The sequence below is a fragment of the Camelus dromedarius genome, chromosome 5 (genome assembly GCF_036321535.1).
Source record: "Camelus dromedarius isolate mCamDro1 chromosome 5, mCamDro1.pat, whole genome shotgun sequence".
In the NCBI taxonomy this organism is placed as follows: domain Eukaryota; kingdom Metazoa; phylum Chordata; class Mammalia; order Artiodactyla; family Camelidae; genus Camelus; species Camelus dromedarius.
The window spans coordinates 20,664,178-20,678,455 of NC_087440.1; the positions used below are offsets into that span (position 1 = coordinate 20,664,178).

The following is a 14,278-nucleotide window of genomic DNA, read 5'->3' on the forward strand; positions in this document are numbered from 1 at the left end:
AGGTCTTAGTACGTTATTTTTAATTTGACAGTTAAAAAATTACTCCCAAAATATGGAATCACTATAAGGATATTATTAATGTTAGGTAAGCAGACATACAGATTCCAAGAAAATATGCTAAAATCCCACTATCCAGTAGTGTTAACATTTTGGTATACATTCCTCCTGATTTTTTTCCAGTGTGAATATATATAACATTTAACCAAAATGAGATTTTATACAATGCTTTGTAACCTACTTTAATGAACTGTATATCATTAATGCCTTTCTGATCAATGAAAATAGACATCTTCAGTATCAGTTCTTTTTTCTAACTTTTGTTTTGAACTTATTTTAGACTTTCAGAAAACTTAAAAGAAAAATAGCACAAACAGTTCTCTTATATCCCTCACATCTGCATCCCCAAATGTTAATATCTCACATGACCGTAGTACAGTTATTAGGGACAGGAACTTAATATTGATACTAACTAAACTACAGACCTTGTTCGAATTTTACCAGTTTTCCTACTAACCTCCTTATTCTGTTCTAGGATCCCATCCAGGATTCCGGGTTACATTTAGTTGTTTCTCTTTTGTCTCTTTCAGTATATAACAGTGTCTCTGTTTTTCCGTTGTCTCTTGCAATTTCTGAGTGTCTTGGTTTTCCTTCTTTGACACTTTTGAAGGATATTGAGCAGTTATTTTATACAGTGTTCCTCAATTTGGGTTTGATGTTTTCTTATGTTTGGAATAAGATTATTTATTTTTGGCAAGAATAACACAAAAATGATACCATATCCTTCTCAGTGCATCATATTAAGGGATTCTTGATATCGCTCTTTCTTATTACTGGTGATACTTAGTCACTTGCTTAAGTTGGTATCTGCAAGGTTTCTCTTCTTTATAGTGACTGGTGTTTTCCTTTGAAGTTACTAAGTATCTTCCAGGAGATCCTTTGAGACTATTTTGCATCATTTTAAATGGGTGTATATCTTACAGTTTTTTTAGAGTTTTTTTTTTTTCTTGGTTACATAAGTATTGAGAGTTATCTGACAGTCATACAATATAACATTATTTTAAATAAAATGTTAAAATTCCTCTTCTCTGTGTAACCACTGTTAACAGTTTGATGTTTCTTAATTAACAGCTTGATGTTTCTAGACCCTTATTCTATATTTAAGAAAGTATATGTATAGATGTACATGTGTGTATATTGAATTAGAAAACTCAAATGTGTAGACATGTTTAAAGCAAATAAAATTTAGACTTTTTTATGAAAATGGAATTATATTATTTAAAACTTGCTTTTTCAGTCCAGTATTTTATGGCATTCTGACTGCATAGAATGGTACAGATGTACCTTTATTGATAGACATTTAGGTGGACTTCATTTTTTCATGGTTACAGGTGACACAGTAAACACATTGGAATATATATCTTTGCACAGTTGGGCAAGTATGGCTAAATGATAGATTCCGCTATTTCTTAATCTATTCCCCTGTTGATGGACTTGCAGGCTCTTAAGGTTTTTTTTTTTTCTGTTATGAAAAACAATCTACATGAAATGTGTAGATTGAAAAGTTTTAAAATAATGTTTAATAGATAATGTATATAGTAAAAAATTGAAAAAGTAGAAAGAGGTATATAGTGAAAAATAAATATAGGGCTCTTCCCACTGTTAATAGTTTATTTTGAATCCTTTCAGAGATTTTCTATTCAAATGTAAGAATATAGAGATATATCTCTTTCTCTTCATTCTTTTCCCTTCCAATGGTAGCATACAGTACTCACTGTTACGTACCTTTTGTTTTTTATTTAACAATATATAACTTGAAGAGTATTCCATGTAAGTTCATATAGATCTGTGCCCTCCCCTTCTTTATAATGGCTACATTGAATTTATGTACCATGACTTATTCAACTCTTGTTATGGAACATTTAGGTTGTTTCTAGTCTGTTATTGTTGTAGATAATGCTGCTAGTAAAATACTTCTGTGTATTTCTTTTTTACATTTGAGTTTATCTGAGAAATAAATTCCTAGAAGTGGAAATTTCTGGGTCAAACTTTATATAAATTAAAAAATTTAAAAACTATCTCAGAATTACCCTTCTGAGAGAATGGGCTAATTTAATTCCTACAGTAATACCCAATAGTACCATAATATTTTACATAAAATTTTATTGAGTTGAACTTCTTTATGGAGGCATATCGAGCTTCAGGAGAGCAAACTCAGAAAGCCTTAAATATAATTAAAAATCTGTAACATCCCTTAGTTACCTCTTATGGAATTTATGTGAATTCTTAATTGTAATTATATTTCAGCTTACAAAACTTAATTGGGCAAGTTTTATAAGTTTATTGTAGCTGAATAGAATTCTCATTCCTTCTGTTTGCCCTGAAGATTGTCTTTGACACTTTAAGGGGGTACCTGCTAATTTACTCTAAGATATCATGAACAAGTATGTGTTCACCTTGTCAAAATTCTTTATGATTTTATAAACATTAGTTAGCCTTTGTTTTTACAGACTGAAGAGACCTAATTTTCCATCCCTATTACTTTTTCTAGAATGCCTTCATTCTCTTGATAATTTTTTTGCCAAGATACCACTACTCAGTGGCCTGAATAGTTGTCTCACATCTTGGGACAAGGATGTTCTTGTGTCAAAAGGGCCAAGGCTTTAACTATGTAGATAGCTTGTGAATGGATATCCTGTGCCCTGTTGTTAAGTTGTCTTGGTGTATGATAAATATAGTTCTTAGTTGCCTCCTACTTCTGTGTAATTTCATAGAAGGGGGAGCTAGATTCAATAAGTTATGGTATGTTCATTTTAATATATATTTGTTCTAAAATTCGTCTTTACTGTTTGGTTGTATGAAAAATTTGAAAGATGCATAGTGAGTAGCAGAATTTGGCATCAGTTACTCTTGTTTGTTTTGAAGAAAATAAGGCTTTGATTTTGATTAAGTTCAATTTATTTATTTACTTATGTATGTATGTATGTATGTATGTATGTATGTATTTATTTATTTATTTATTTATTTATGGTTAGTGCTTTTTCTACCCTGTCCAAGAAATCTTTGCCCTAAGAATGTCAAAAGTTTTCTCTTATGTCTTTGTCAAGAAGTTTCACAGTTTTAGCTTTTGTATTTAGGTCTATGATCCATTTCAAAGTATTTTTTGTATATGTTGTGAAGTATGGATTGAAGTTCATTTTTTTCAAATGGTTATCTAATTACTCCTATACCAGTTTTTAAAAATACAGTCTTTTCTGAATTGTGTTGGTTCCTTTTTTAAAAAAGCAGTTGACTATATGTGTATTCATTTTTAAACTCTCTCTTATGTTCCATTGATAAATATATCTATCTCAGTGCTAATACCACACTGTCTCAATTAGTATATCTTTATAGTAAGTCCTGAAAGCAGGTAGTGTTAGGTATCTTCTAAGTCCCTTACAGTTCCATATTCATTTTAGGGTCAGTTCATCAGTTTCTACAAGAAAGCTTGCTGGGATTGTGTAGAATCTGTAAATCAGTTTAGGAAGTATAGATATCTTAATAATACTGACTCTTATAATCAATGATCATGATGTAGCTCTTCCTTTATTTAGATATTTAAGAAATTTCTCTCAATAATGTTTTGTAGTTTTCACTGTAGAGCTCTTTCACATTCTTCATTAAATTCATTCCCAAATATTTTATGTTTTTTGATGCTATTGTAAATGTTAATTAGAAAATGAAATTTTAAAAAATGTTTGCTGCTAATATATAGAAATATAGTTTATTTTTATATATTGATCTTATATCTAGTGAGCTTGCTCATTTTGCTTAAAATTCTTATATGTGTGTTTTTTAATTGATTGCTTAGGGTTTTCTATGAAGATAATCATATCATTTGTGAATAGAGACTGCTTTCTTTCTTCCTTTCCAATCATCATGCCTTTCATATATTTGTCTTGTCTTGTTTCACTAGCTGTGATCACTGGCTATTGAATAGGAGAGAGCAGATATCCTTCCCTCGTCCCTGATCTTTAGGGGAAAGTATTTAGTGTATTATTGTAAATATTTTCTCTCAATCTGTCTCTCTCCTTTTCATCTTTCAAACTGTATTCTTTTTTATTCACTGTGAAAATTTACATAAATAAGTTTTTATTGTACAGTTCTGTGAATTTTGACAGTTGCCAACAGATGCATTACCTTCACCATAATACACATACTATAGAACAATTCCATTGCCCTCAAAAATTCTGTCACAGCCACTTTGTAGTCAGCCCCTGGCAGCCACTCTGCTATCATCCATGTCTAGTAGTTTTGCCTTTTCTGGAATGTCATATAAATGGAATTATATAGTACATAGCCTTTTTTTTTTAAATTGAAGTATAGTCAGTGACAGTGTGTTAGTTTCTGGTGTAGAGCAAGTACATAGCCCTTTCAAAAATTTAAAAAAAAATTTAGAATATAACTTAAATGTGTACAAATAGAACACTAGTATAAATGTTTATACTTACACTTTCTTATGTATCAATAAAACAAACATGAAATGTTAATAAAACCAGAGAGCCCACCCATTTCAAATGAACAATATTAATTTAATTGGAAAGAAATTAACTGCAACCAAATTGCCAATGTTGGATTGATAATGGAGAGTTTTGTTTCTTCTTCCTCTGTTCATTGAAGCCTACTGACACTGAGTGGCATTAAAAATGTTGGGCTGGTTGAGTGGTTTGAGTTAATCAGACCTCACATTTAAGGCCAAATTGCTAATGAGTAATCCATGAATATCTTTTTTAATAGAGCATTTCTTGATACTTAGAAAGCTCTCGTTTGATTGAAGATAAAGGTGGTGTTATTGAAATCTGCATATGGTGTCTGTTAAACCCACTTATCACAGGAATCAGGAATTTGGCATAGAGTTGGAAATTGCTCAGTTCAGACAGTTGCTGTCAACATGAAGTTGGTCCCAATTGCTAAGGTGCAGTAGTAGTCCATAGCCTTTTGAGTTTGACTTCTTTTTATGTTGCATGTGTTGATAATTCAGTCCTTTTATTGCTGAGCAGTCCTCCATGGTTTGGTTGTGCCACATTTGTGTATAATTCACCAATTGAAGGACAACTGGATCATTTCTAGTTTTGAGTGATTATGAATAAAATTGCTATGTATTATATATAATGTGAAACCATGTACAAGTTTTTTGTGAACATAAGTTTTTATTTCTTGGGTAGATACCTAGGAGTTTGGTTGTTGGGTCATATGGTAAGTGTATATTTAACTTTGTAAGAAACTGCTAAACTCACTTGTAAAGTGGCTGTACCATTTTGAGTTTCTACCAGAGCTTTCTTTTTCCAGTTTTCTGCATCCTTGTTGATACTTGGCATTGCCAAGTTTTTATTTTATTTTTTACCTATACTCTTTTAGGTTGTATTAGGGGTATCTCATTGTCACTTTAATTTGGATTTCCCTAATGACTAATGATGTTGAGCATGTTTTCATATGCAAATAAGCATGGCAGAAAAGTCATCTGCAACAGTTTCTTTTGAAGAGCCGAAGGTTTTACTTTTGATGATGTCTGATTTATCTTTTTTTATAGTTAGTGCTTTTTGTGTTCCAAAAACTTGGCACTCATTCATTTTGATCTTTCCTTAAATGCTGTTGTTCCTTAAAATAGCTACTAGAGAGTAAATCCTAAGAATTCTCATCACAAAGAAAAAAAATTTTTTTTTTATTTCTTTAAATTTTATATCTGTGTGAGATGACAGATGTTTACTACACCTGTTGTGGTAATCATCTCATGATATATGTAAGTCAGATCATTATGCTGTACATTTTAAACTTATACAGTGCTGTTTGTCAATTATACCTCAATAAAACTGGAAGAAAATAAAATAAACTACTAGTGTGGGGAATGTTTTGCTGTACAGCCCCTGACTGATAGTAGAATCACCTTCACACACCAGGAGTTGGCCACTTCAGAGGGCAAAGTAATTCTCATCTATTATAGCTGCTCTTCTTTTTTCCAGATATCTCTGGTATGTGGGAAACCACTTATTTCCAAGGCCTTAAAAAAAAAATCATTTGCTTTCCTTTTGTATTGGTGAAGAATAAAATAAGAATATACTGTAAGTCACTTTCTCTGAAACCAGAGAATTATGCCATTACTTGTGCCCCTAGAAGGAGCTCGTAACAATGTTTAATTTTTGTTTTGTTTTTCAGTGGTGGGATCAGCAGACTGATTTTTATACTGCTTTCTTGAACCACTTGGCACAATTGGTGCCAGAAATTTATTTTGCTGAAATGGATCCGGACTTGGAAAAGCAAGAGGAGAGTATACAAATGTCAATATTCACCCCGCTGGAATGGTACTTATTTGGAGAAGATCCAGACATTTGCTTAGAGAAATTGAAGCACAGTGGAGCATTTCAGCTGTGTGGGAAGGTTTTCAAAAGTGGAGAAACAACATATTCTTGTAGGTAAGATTTAGAAATGTACAGGATTGGTTATAATTCTAACTTTGTATTTTGCATCTATTTTATGATGTACCTTTCTTGGTTTATTACTATTTATGATGTATTTAATTCTACATAATTAACTTCCTTTTATTGTGCACTTATAAATCTGTTTTTGCTAGTACAGCTTGTTTTTGAATATATGGCTTATACTTAAACAGTTCTTTCACTTTTTCTTCCTGTTTTCCAAAAGTATGAAAGTGATAGATTTTTGCCTTGTTTATAATTTAGTCCATATACTCTTCTCTGAAACTCTTGGAGCCACATGTATTTCAGAATCCTGAATACTTCCCCAGCAGAATCAGGGTAGGTTCCAGCAATCAAACACAGCATTTCTGTAAGAAATCTGTAACTGTTCACAGCAAGTGGTATAAATAAAGTCTATAGTCTCTTGTAATTTCAAGTCATTTTTTGCCAGCACATGAGATTTGGTGGCAAAGGACTATGGACCTGTAGGAGCATTTGTATTTTAGTTGGATAGAAGAAGCCAGTGGTGGGGACCCTGAAAACAGCTTTACTTTTTTTTGCCTTTTGTGAGAGCAGTTGTCTTAAATAGCAAGATAACACAATGTTTTTATTCTCTACTCCTGCCTGAAACTTTTAACTTTTAGATCTTAGCAGCACTTTTAGTTTCTTTTCTCCTTTATTAGGGGCAGTTTAGGTTAGGAGTGTGAATATCTAGATTTTATAAATACAGAGAATTGTTTTTGCTTCACTATAATTCTAGGTTTGACTGGTTTATGTAGAGTTAATAGTTATTTAGAACATACTACCTTTCTTTATTCTTTTCTCAGAGAAAAATCAACTTTTGTATTTTGTGTATTTTGCTATATAGCATAGTAAAGTTCATTTATCTTGTTATATTTTTAGCTGAAGCCCAGTCAGTTTCAACTAAAGCATAGTAGATATTTGTATACCTCATTTCTCCAGAAGGGTCATGAGGGCATTTTTAATTGTCACAACTAGGGGAATGGTACTGGCATCTAGTGGGAAGAGGTCAGGGTTGCTGCTTAAACATCCTGTAGTACACAGAACAGTCTCTTGTATCCCCAGCAAATAATTATCCAGTTGAAAATGTCAGTACTGCTGAAGTTGAGAAACCCTGCCCTCAATAGGTTAATAGGTCATATATATTTGAGAGAATATTATTAGGCAATCTTTGTTTCTTATTAGCCTTTAAAAGTTTATTTTTAAAACTTCCTAACCATCTACTCAACTTTTCTAAATAGAATATTTTAAAAAGTAGTTTTGTACTCTGAGCTAATTTATATTGTTGTTAATGTTTCCCTAAAAATATTAAATAAAATTATACATTTTAAAATTTTAATCCCAGAGATTATGAGAGATTGAATTTAATTTGTTCCATGAATATTCATTTAATACCTGTCACGTGCCAGGCACTGCTCTACGTGCTTGGGACATATTACACAAAGCAAATAAAAATTCCTGCCCTTATGTTGCTAATATTCTAATGAATTTTGTCTTGAACCAAGCCTCATTTACCAGTGAACAATTGATGTCTGTAAAATATATTTGTAAGTGTAATAGGAAAAGGTGATGCAGAGAATGAAAAAAAAAAAAAGCTGATCAGTTTTCACAAAACTAATTTTGAATTGTAACTTAATTTGAAACCAGGTGAAAGCTTCAAAAGTAATGAAGATAATTTAGGAGAAACAAAACCAAACATCCAGACTTACACATTCAAATATGGCTAAAATGGGGCTAACATTATTTGGAATTTAATTTTTAAAGCATTTTCGTACTCAGTTTGTGTATCATATAGGGAACTCATTCACATTATATTATAGTCATACCTTGAGCATTAGTGGGACTCATCTAATTTTTGGAATCTAATTTTTAATCTTTTTCAGGGACTGTGCAATTGATCCAACATGTGTACTCTGTATGGACTGCTTCCAGAATAGTGTTCATAAAAATCATCGTTACAAGGTATGAAAATAGATCCATAAAATCTCTATATTAGCAGGAATCTGGTGTCCACCTAGTCTAAATTCCTGACTAGCACTTAAATACCTGCTATAACAGCTCTGATATGTGAACCTTTAGCTCTGGTTAAACATATGTGAGGCAGCCGCGTATAATTTTTGTTGAGATACATCATTTTTATACAAAAGATGGTATAAAGCATATGAACAGCTTAAAGAATAAACTATAAAGTGAACACCTGTGTAACCACTACTTAGATCAAGAAGTAAGACATTGCCAGTTCTCAGAGAATTTTGTATTTTTGTCCGTTTACCTTATAGTGTTTAATAATCCATGTTGTCTTTATTTTACATTTGTCCCTTCGAGGTCACCATCATTCTCTCCCTCCTTGCAGTAACCTCTCTCCTGTGTTTTGTGATAATAGTTTCCTCGATTTCCCTTTTATGTTACCCAAATCATATCGAGTAGTTTTATCTGTTTTTGAACTCTCTATAGATGGAGTCATTCTGCATCTTTTTCTTGTTGACTAGCTTTTACTCAGCATTATGTATATAGCTGTATTTTGTCCGTTTACCTTATAGTGTTTAATAATCCATGTTGTCTTTATTCATTGTACTACATATAAATATGTACATTGTTTCCAGTTTGGGGCTATTATGAACAGTTCTGCTATGAACATTCTTATTTGTTTATTTTGGTACACATGTAAGGAGCTTCTCCAGAGTGTGTATATATATATAGAATATATATATAGAGAGAGAGAGAGACAGAGACAGAGAGGAGTTGCTGAGTCATAGTAGAGAATGTCAGACTGTTTTCCAAAGTAGCTATACCAGTTTATAGGTTCTCTAGCATTATACGAGGGTCCCCATGGCTCCACATTCTTGAAAGATTCGGTGTTTCTAGTCTTTTAAATTTTAGCCAATCTGTTAGGTATACAGTAGTATCACATTGTAGTCTTAATTTAATTTTCTTAATTACTAATGAAATTGAGGGCTTTTGCCTTTCCTGTTAAACATTTTTAGACAGCCTTGTAATTTTGAGCTGAAATGTACTTTTCAAATAATAATATTGGTTCTGTGCTCTCGGCTTAGACATACATAATAATGGATGTATCTCTTTGTATATATAATATGCTCAAGGTCCTGTGTAAATGTAAATAACATCTTGAAGTTATATAGACTATGTCTTCCACAGAGCTGAAAGTGCATTTCATGTTTTAAAAATGGCTTCAACATTTCTGCTTCTCAGGAAATGATGGGCTGTAGATATATGTTCTGGGTATTTTTATTATTGTGCACAAGAAAAAGCAAATTGAGGAGCCTATCATATAGTGTGGTTGAAATGTTTTCCCAAGATTGCAAAGCCAATACCTCCTGGAATTTACAGAGTTGATCGTTGGCTATAGTCCATATTTCCCAGTCATCTCCATTTGTTAAGGTTTTTCTTAGAGAACTCAGGAAAGAGTGCCAGAAGTAGAGACAAGGAGGAAGTTTTTAATTTCTTCTCATTTTAACTCTGGGGATTAAGGAGGAGAGATGTTGAGGGCTCAAGACCAGAATTTTCTAGTTCCTTAGTCTGTGCTTGCCAAACTTTGGGATTTTGTTTGCCCGTACCTTTTCAGAAGACTTTGGGTAAGACATAAGGTTTTCAAGTTTTTATTTGGCTAAGTAAGTTCTATTTTGATTTTAAAAAGGGCACATGAACAACAACCACAAAATACCTACCATTTCCTATCATTTTATGAAGACAAATTTTAATTTCAAGAAAGTAGGATAATCTCAGAATAGTTCTTTAAATTGCATATATGTAGCTCTGTGAAAGAGCTCAGCACATTCCTTTCTTTTCTGATTTTCCTGTGGACTGGTAAAAACTTGTCTGTTAAATTTCGGGACCCTCTTCACTAAGCTCTCTTGGAGTATTTAAAGTTTATCAGTCTGCATTCCACCACAAAGCACTTTGCTGGAGCATCCTTGGATTTATCATCTTTAGGTTTTTGCAGAGCTCTTCTTATAGAAGGTGCTTCCATAGCTTACTCAGGAACCTTTGAGTCATCAAAAGGATGGACAGTTGTGTAACAAATAAAAAATTATGTTTATAAGCCTTAAAAAAATATTACGCGTCAAAAGTGAGTGTGAAGAGAACAGAACACTTTTAATGGGAGAATAAGTTGATAGAATCTTTCTGGAATACGTGTTACGTGTGGTGAAATTTTAAAGGAAAAGCGAGGAAAGGAGTAACAAACACAAATCAAGTAATAGTAACCTCTGGGACAGGTAAGAGGATGGGACTCTGGATGATCTCACAGAGAGCTTTAACAGTACTAATATGCTCTTGTGTTGGATGCTGGATCAGTTATACTTTGTAACTTGCCTATACGTTGTGTATATTCTTTTGTATAATTAAAAACTTAATGAAAGAAAAAAATGAGGCCATTGTTAAAAAAAAAATTGGAAGAGATAAGAAGAGGTGATATGCATTGCTGCCGAGAAGGGGAAGAAAAGGGCAATGATAGGGGAGCAGTCCCAAGATTAAACAGTATGTGAAAAAAGAACCAAGAAAAACCTTTAGTCATAGGATGGTGCAACACAACTTTTGCATCACAGAGGAAATGAGGACCCGCCTCCACCATGTTGAAGGTTTTCTTTGAGATTACAATGATGTCACGACCAGCTGCCTTATAAAGTACTCAGTGTTCCCAAAAGTACATCTTTCACAGCAGTCTTAAAGTTTGCAGCAGAAGAATTTTAAGTTCTTGCAGTGACATGTGCAGTTATTACCAGTGATGGAATAGAAATAAATCCTGCACCACTGGAAATGTTTTTCTAAAGCATGATTCAGAACTGTGAATGATTCCTAGAGATCGTGTTAGAATTCATATCTGCTACTTGGAGCATACAATTACCTTTCAGAATAAATATTAGTCTTTTTGTTGTAAAATTGATATCAGGCACTTAAAATACCATGAAAACATGAAAAGTTGATGAAATAACGAAAGGTGACTTTTCTTGTTATTTTCACTCTTCCTGTGAAGAGGGAATGTTTCTGCGTTGAGGGTATCAGTACCACAGAAGATCATAGCCTTTCGTTGCTACGTCACAACACACACAGGTAGTTCATTTGGGGTAAATGGATCATCCAGCTGTGTTTTATAACTGGAGAATGCTGCTGATAATTCTGAAAACATTTGGAAAATTAATATTTACAAGTGGGAATCTTCTTATTTGTCCTTGAGTTAAAATTTTAAAAGGATTATGAATTGTACATGGCAGTTTACTTGAGTAGCATCTGACTTGCAGACAAAAAATAGTTGAATTCCTCGTATGTCATTTATGATAAAGGATCACATCAATGAATACTTAGTGATCTTAAATTTTTTTCCTTTAGGTTGTTTTTAAGTGTCAAACTTCACATGTTCATATATTTTAATTTTTATCAAAGAGCCAAAAAGTGAATTTTGATGTAGCCCTTATGTGTAAAATATCCCATACCAAAGAGTTTTAGTTATGATCTTGCAGAATCCAATAGTTGTAATGGAAAGAATTGAAAATAAAGTAGAAGCATCAAGAAAAAAAACTTTTGAAAACAGGAAAATAACAAAGATACAAATTTGAGTTGTTTGTTCTGCTATGTGTAATGTAGATTATTTTTGCACACTTCACAATCTTTTCTTCTCCATTAGTACAAAGTTTTACAAAGTATTATTTAAAAATTTGGGGGAAAAAAAGAAAATCATAAGGATGAGAAAAGACAAAAAAAAAAAATATATATATATATACCCATGATACTTATATCTCCTCCTTTTCCTTCTTAATAGTCTTGTTTACATGGATTACAGCTTATGTTAACCTTTTCTTTTTTTTTTTTTGCATTTGCAAAATATTCACAATAAAAACCAGTGACTCCCCTCTGCCCAAAATTAAAATAAAATAAAAACGTTGAGTATGTTTTAAAAAAGTACCATTTTTGAAGGTTCATTTTTGTTGTGATTAAGTATTCAGGATTTTTTTTTTCTGGCTAACTAAATGTTTTTTGACATATATCTATAACATTGAAAGCAATTAAGGTTGAAATAGTGAGGAGCATTTATTATTTGAGTCATCTTTATCATTCCTCTTTGCTTTGTAATGTGTTTTGAAATCAAGACAAACTCATTTTTCATTTATCAGATGCATACTTCTTCTGGAGGAGGATTTTGTGACTGTGGAGACACAGAAGCATGGAAAACTGGCCCTTTTTGTATAAGTCATGAACCTGGACAAATAGGTACTACAAAAGAGGTAAGAATATTATTATTTTTTAAATTGCTAACTGTTTTAAGCTTGATGAAATTAAATAGAAGTAAGTATCAGATAAGCCGAATTCTCTTGAGAATCCTGATTTTTATGTTCTAATATTTAAATAGGAGTTTTATTTGACTATAGAGAATTTAAGGGTTTGATAATTATATTCCATATTTCTCTAAAGAAGGAATGAATTTACAGTGAAAAGGAACTCAGAATACTTTCTTGTTAAGCAGTCAGTTTGATAAGTAAGAGTAAACAATATACGCCTGAAAGAGGAAATAGAAGTAATTATTAATAGGAGAATATAATGAATTAAAAAACAGTAGAATTGACACATAAATTCAGTAATTGCTTATCTTAAAGAAAAAGCCAGCAAACTGATTATCCTGTACATCCTAATCAAGAAAAAAAACAAAAACAAAAACTGTGAGCAAGCCCAGATATAGACGTTTGAAAAATGAGATGGGGAAATAACCATAGAACCACAGATACAGAAGGATTATAAAAGGCTCTTTCTGTGACTCTGTGTTAATACATTTTAAAATGGATTCTTTTATCAGACAGTATAAAGTGCCATAATTTATTCAAAAACAGAGAAACCTTGAATTGTCAATAACTATTGAAGAAATTTAGAAAATTGTCACAGGAAAGTACTTACTAAATAATGCCATGTTCAAATAGTTTCACAGAGTAATCTTTTTTGAAACTTCAAGAAGTAAATAGTTTTTGTACTCTTTAAACTGTTCCTGATAACTATATAGCCGTGAACACACCTAGGGTCCAGATTTTGATCTCTTATGTACAATTCCCCACTAAAAGAAATCAAGATTTGTGAAAATACCTGATTCCAGATCTGAGTTAGGGAATGTATAAGGTAAGCTTGTAAGGGTGGGTTTATGTCAAAAAGACTTAAGACCCAGCTTGAAAAGGCTCCCATTGACCTAATTGGACAATTGGAGCATTAAAAAAAAAATAGTAAATAACCACTAGTTGATCGAATAATATTCAAGATAAAGATCTATGGGTTCCCTACTAATGAAACTTACACGAGAGCTAGATAGAATAAAACTTGTTTGTTGTCATGGCAGTGGTTGTTATATCAATTCCTTATTTTAAAAATTGGTGATTAAAGGGAATGAACTAAGCATTTATTGTGCCTTTTCAATAGGAATTATATTTCATTGTAAACAAGTATCTCAGTTCATTAGGTAAAACTTCTTTCTAGAGGAATTCTATCTAACAGAGGCATAATAGAATTAGAAAAATTAAAATTTTGCAAACTCTAAGGAAATATTTTAGACAAGGATCATTACTAGACACTAAAACTCTTAAAACTTGAGTTGATGAGGAACAATATTCACACGATTCTAAATTACCATCTCATAGATTACTTGTTAGTCACAAGGGAAAGATGAAACTTTACAAAATGTGGGGAGGTATCATACTGTGATCACCTGGAACCACTCATCAATATTAGTGTGATTATGAATAGTAGGGTGATATGACATAATAAGCATCCTCTTATGATGTAAAATAAAGTACATAGTTTAACATCTGAAAATT

The 14,278-nt window shown here is 32.1% G+C and overlaps 1 protein-coding gene and 1 pseudogene across 2 annotated transcripts in view; both read left to right on the forward strand.

Moving 5' to 3' along the window:
• UBR1 (ubiquitin protein ligase E3 component n-recognin 1) overlaps positions 1-14,278 on the forward strand; it is a 116,376-nt gene that overhangs the window by 9,720 nt on the left and 92,378 nt on the right. For both annotated transcript variants that reach the window (XR_010380872.1, XM_010994960.3), the window contains exons 2-4: positions 6,190-6,446; positions 8,354-8,432; positions 12,599-12,709. Coding sequence is in view for 1 of the 2 variants with exons in the window: in XM_010994960.3 (XP_010993262.2) it covers positions 6,190-6,446; positions 8,354-8,432; positions 12,599-12,709 (447 nt within the window). In the remaining variant the exon portion in view is untranslated. The remainder of the gene's footprint in view (positions 1-6,189; positions 6,447-8,353; positions 8,433-12,598; positions 12,710-14,278) is intronic.
• On the forward strand, positions 9,439-11,945 carry LOC116153464 (ubiquitin-fold modifier 1-like; annotated as a pseudogene).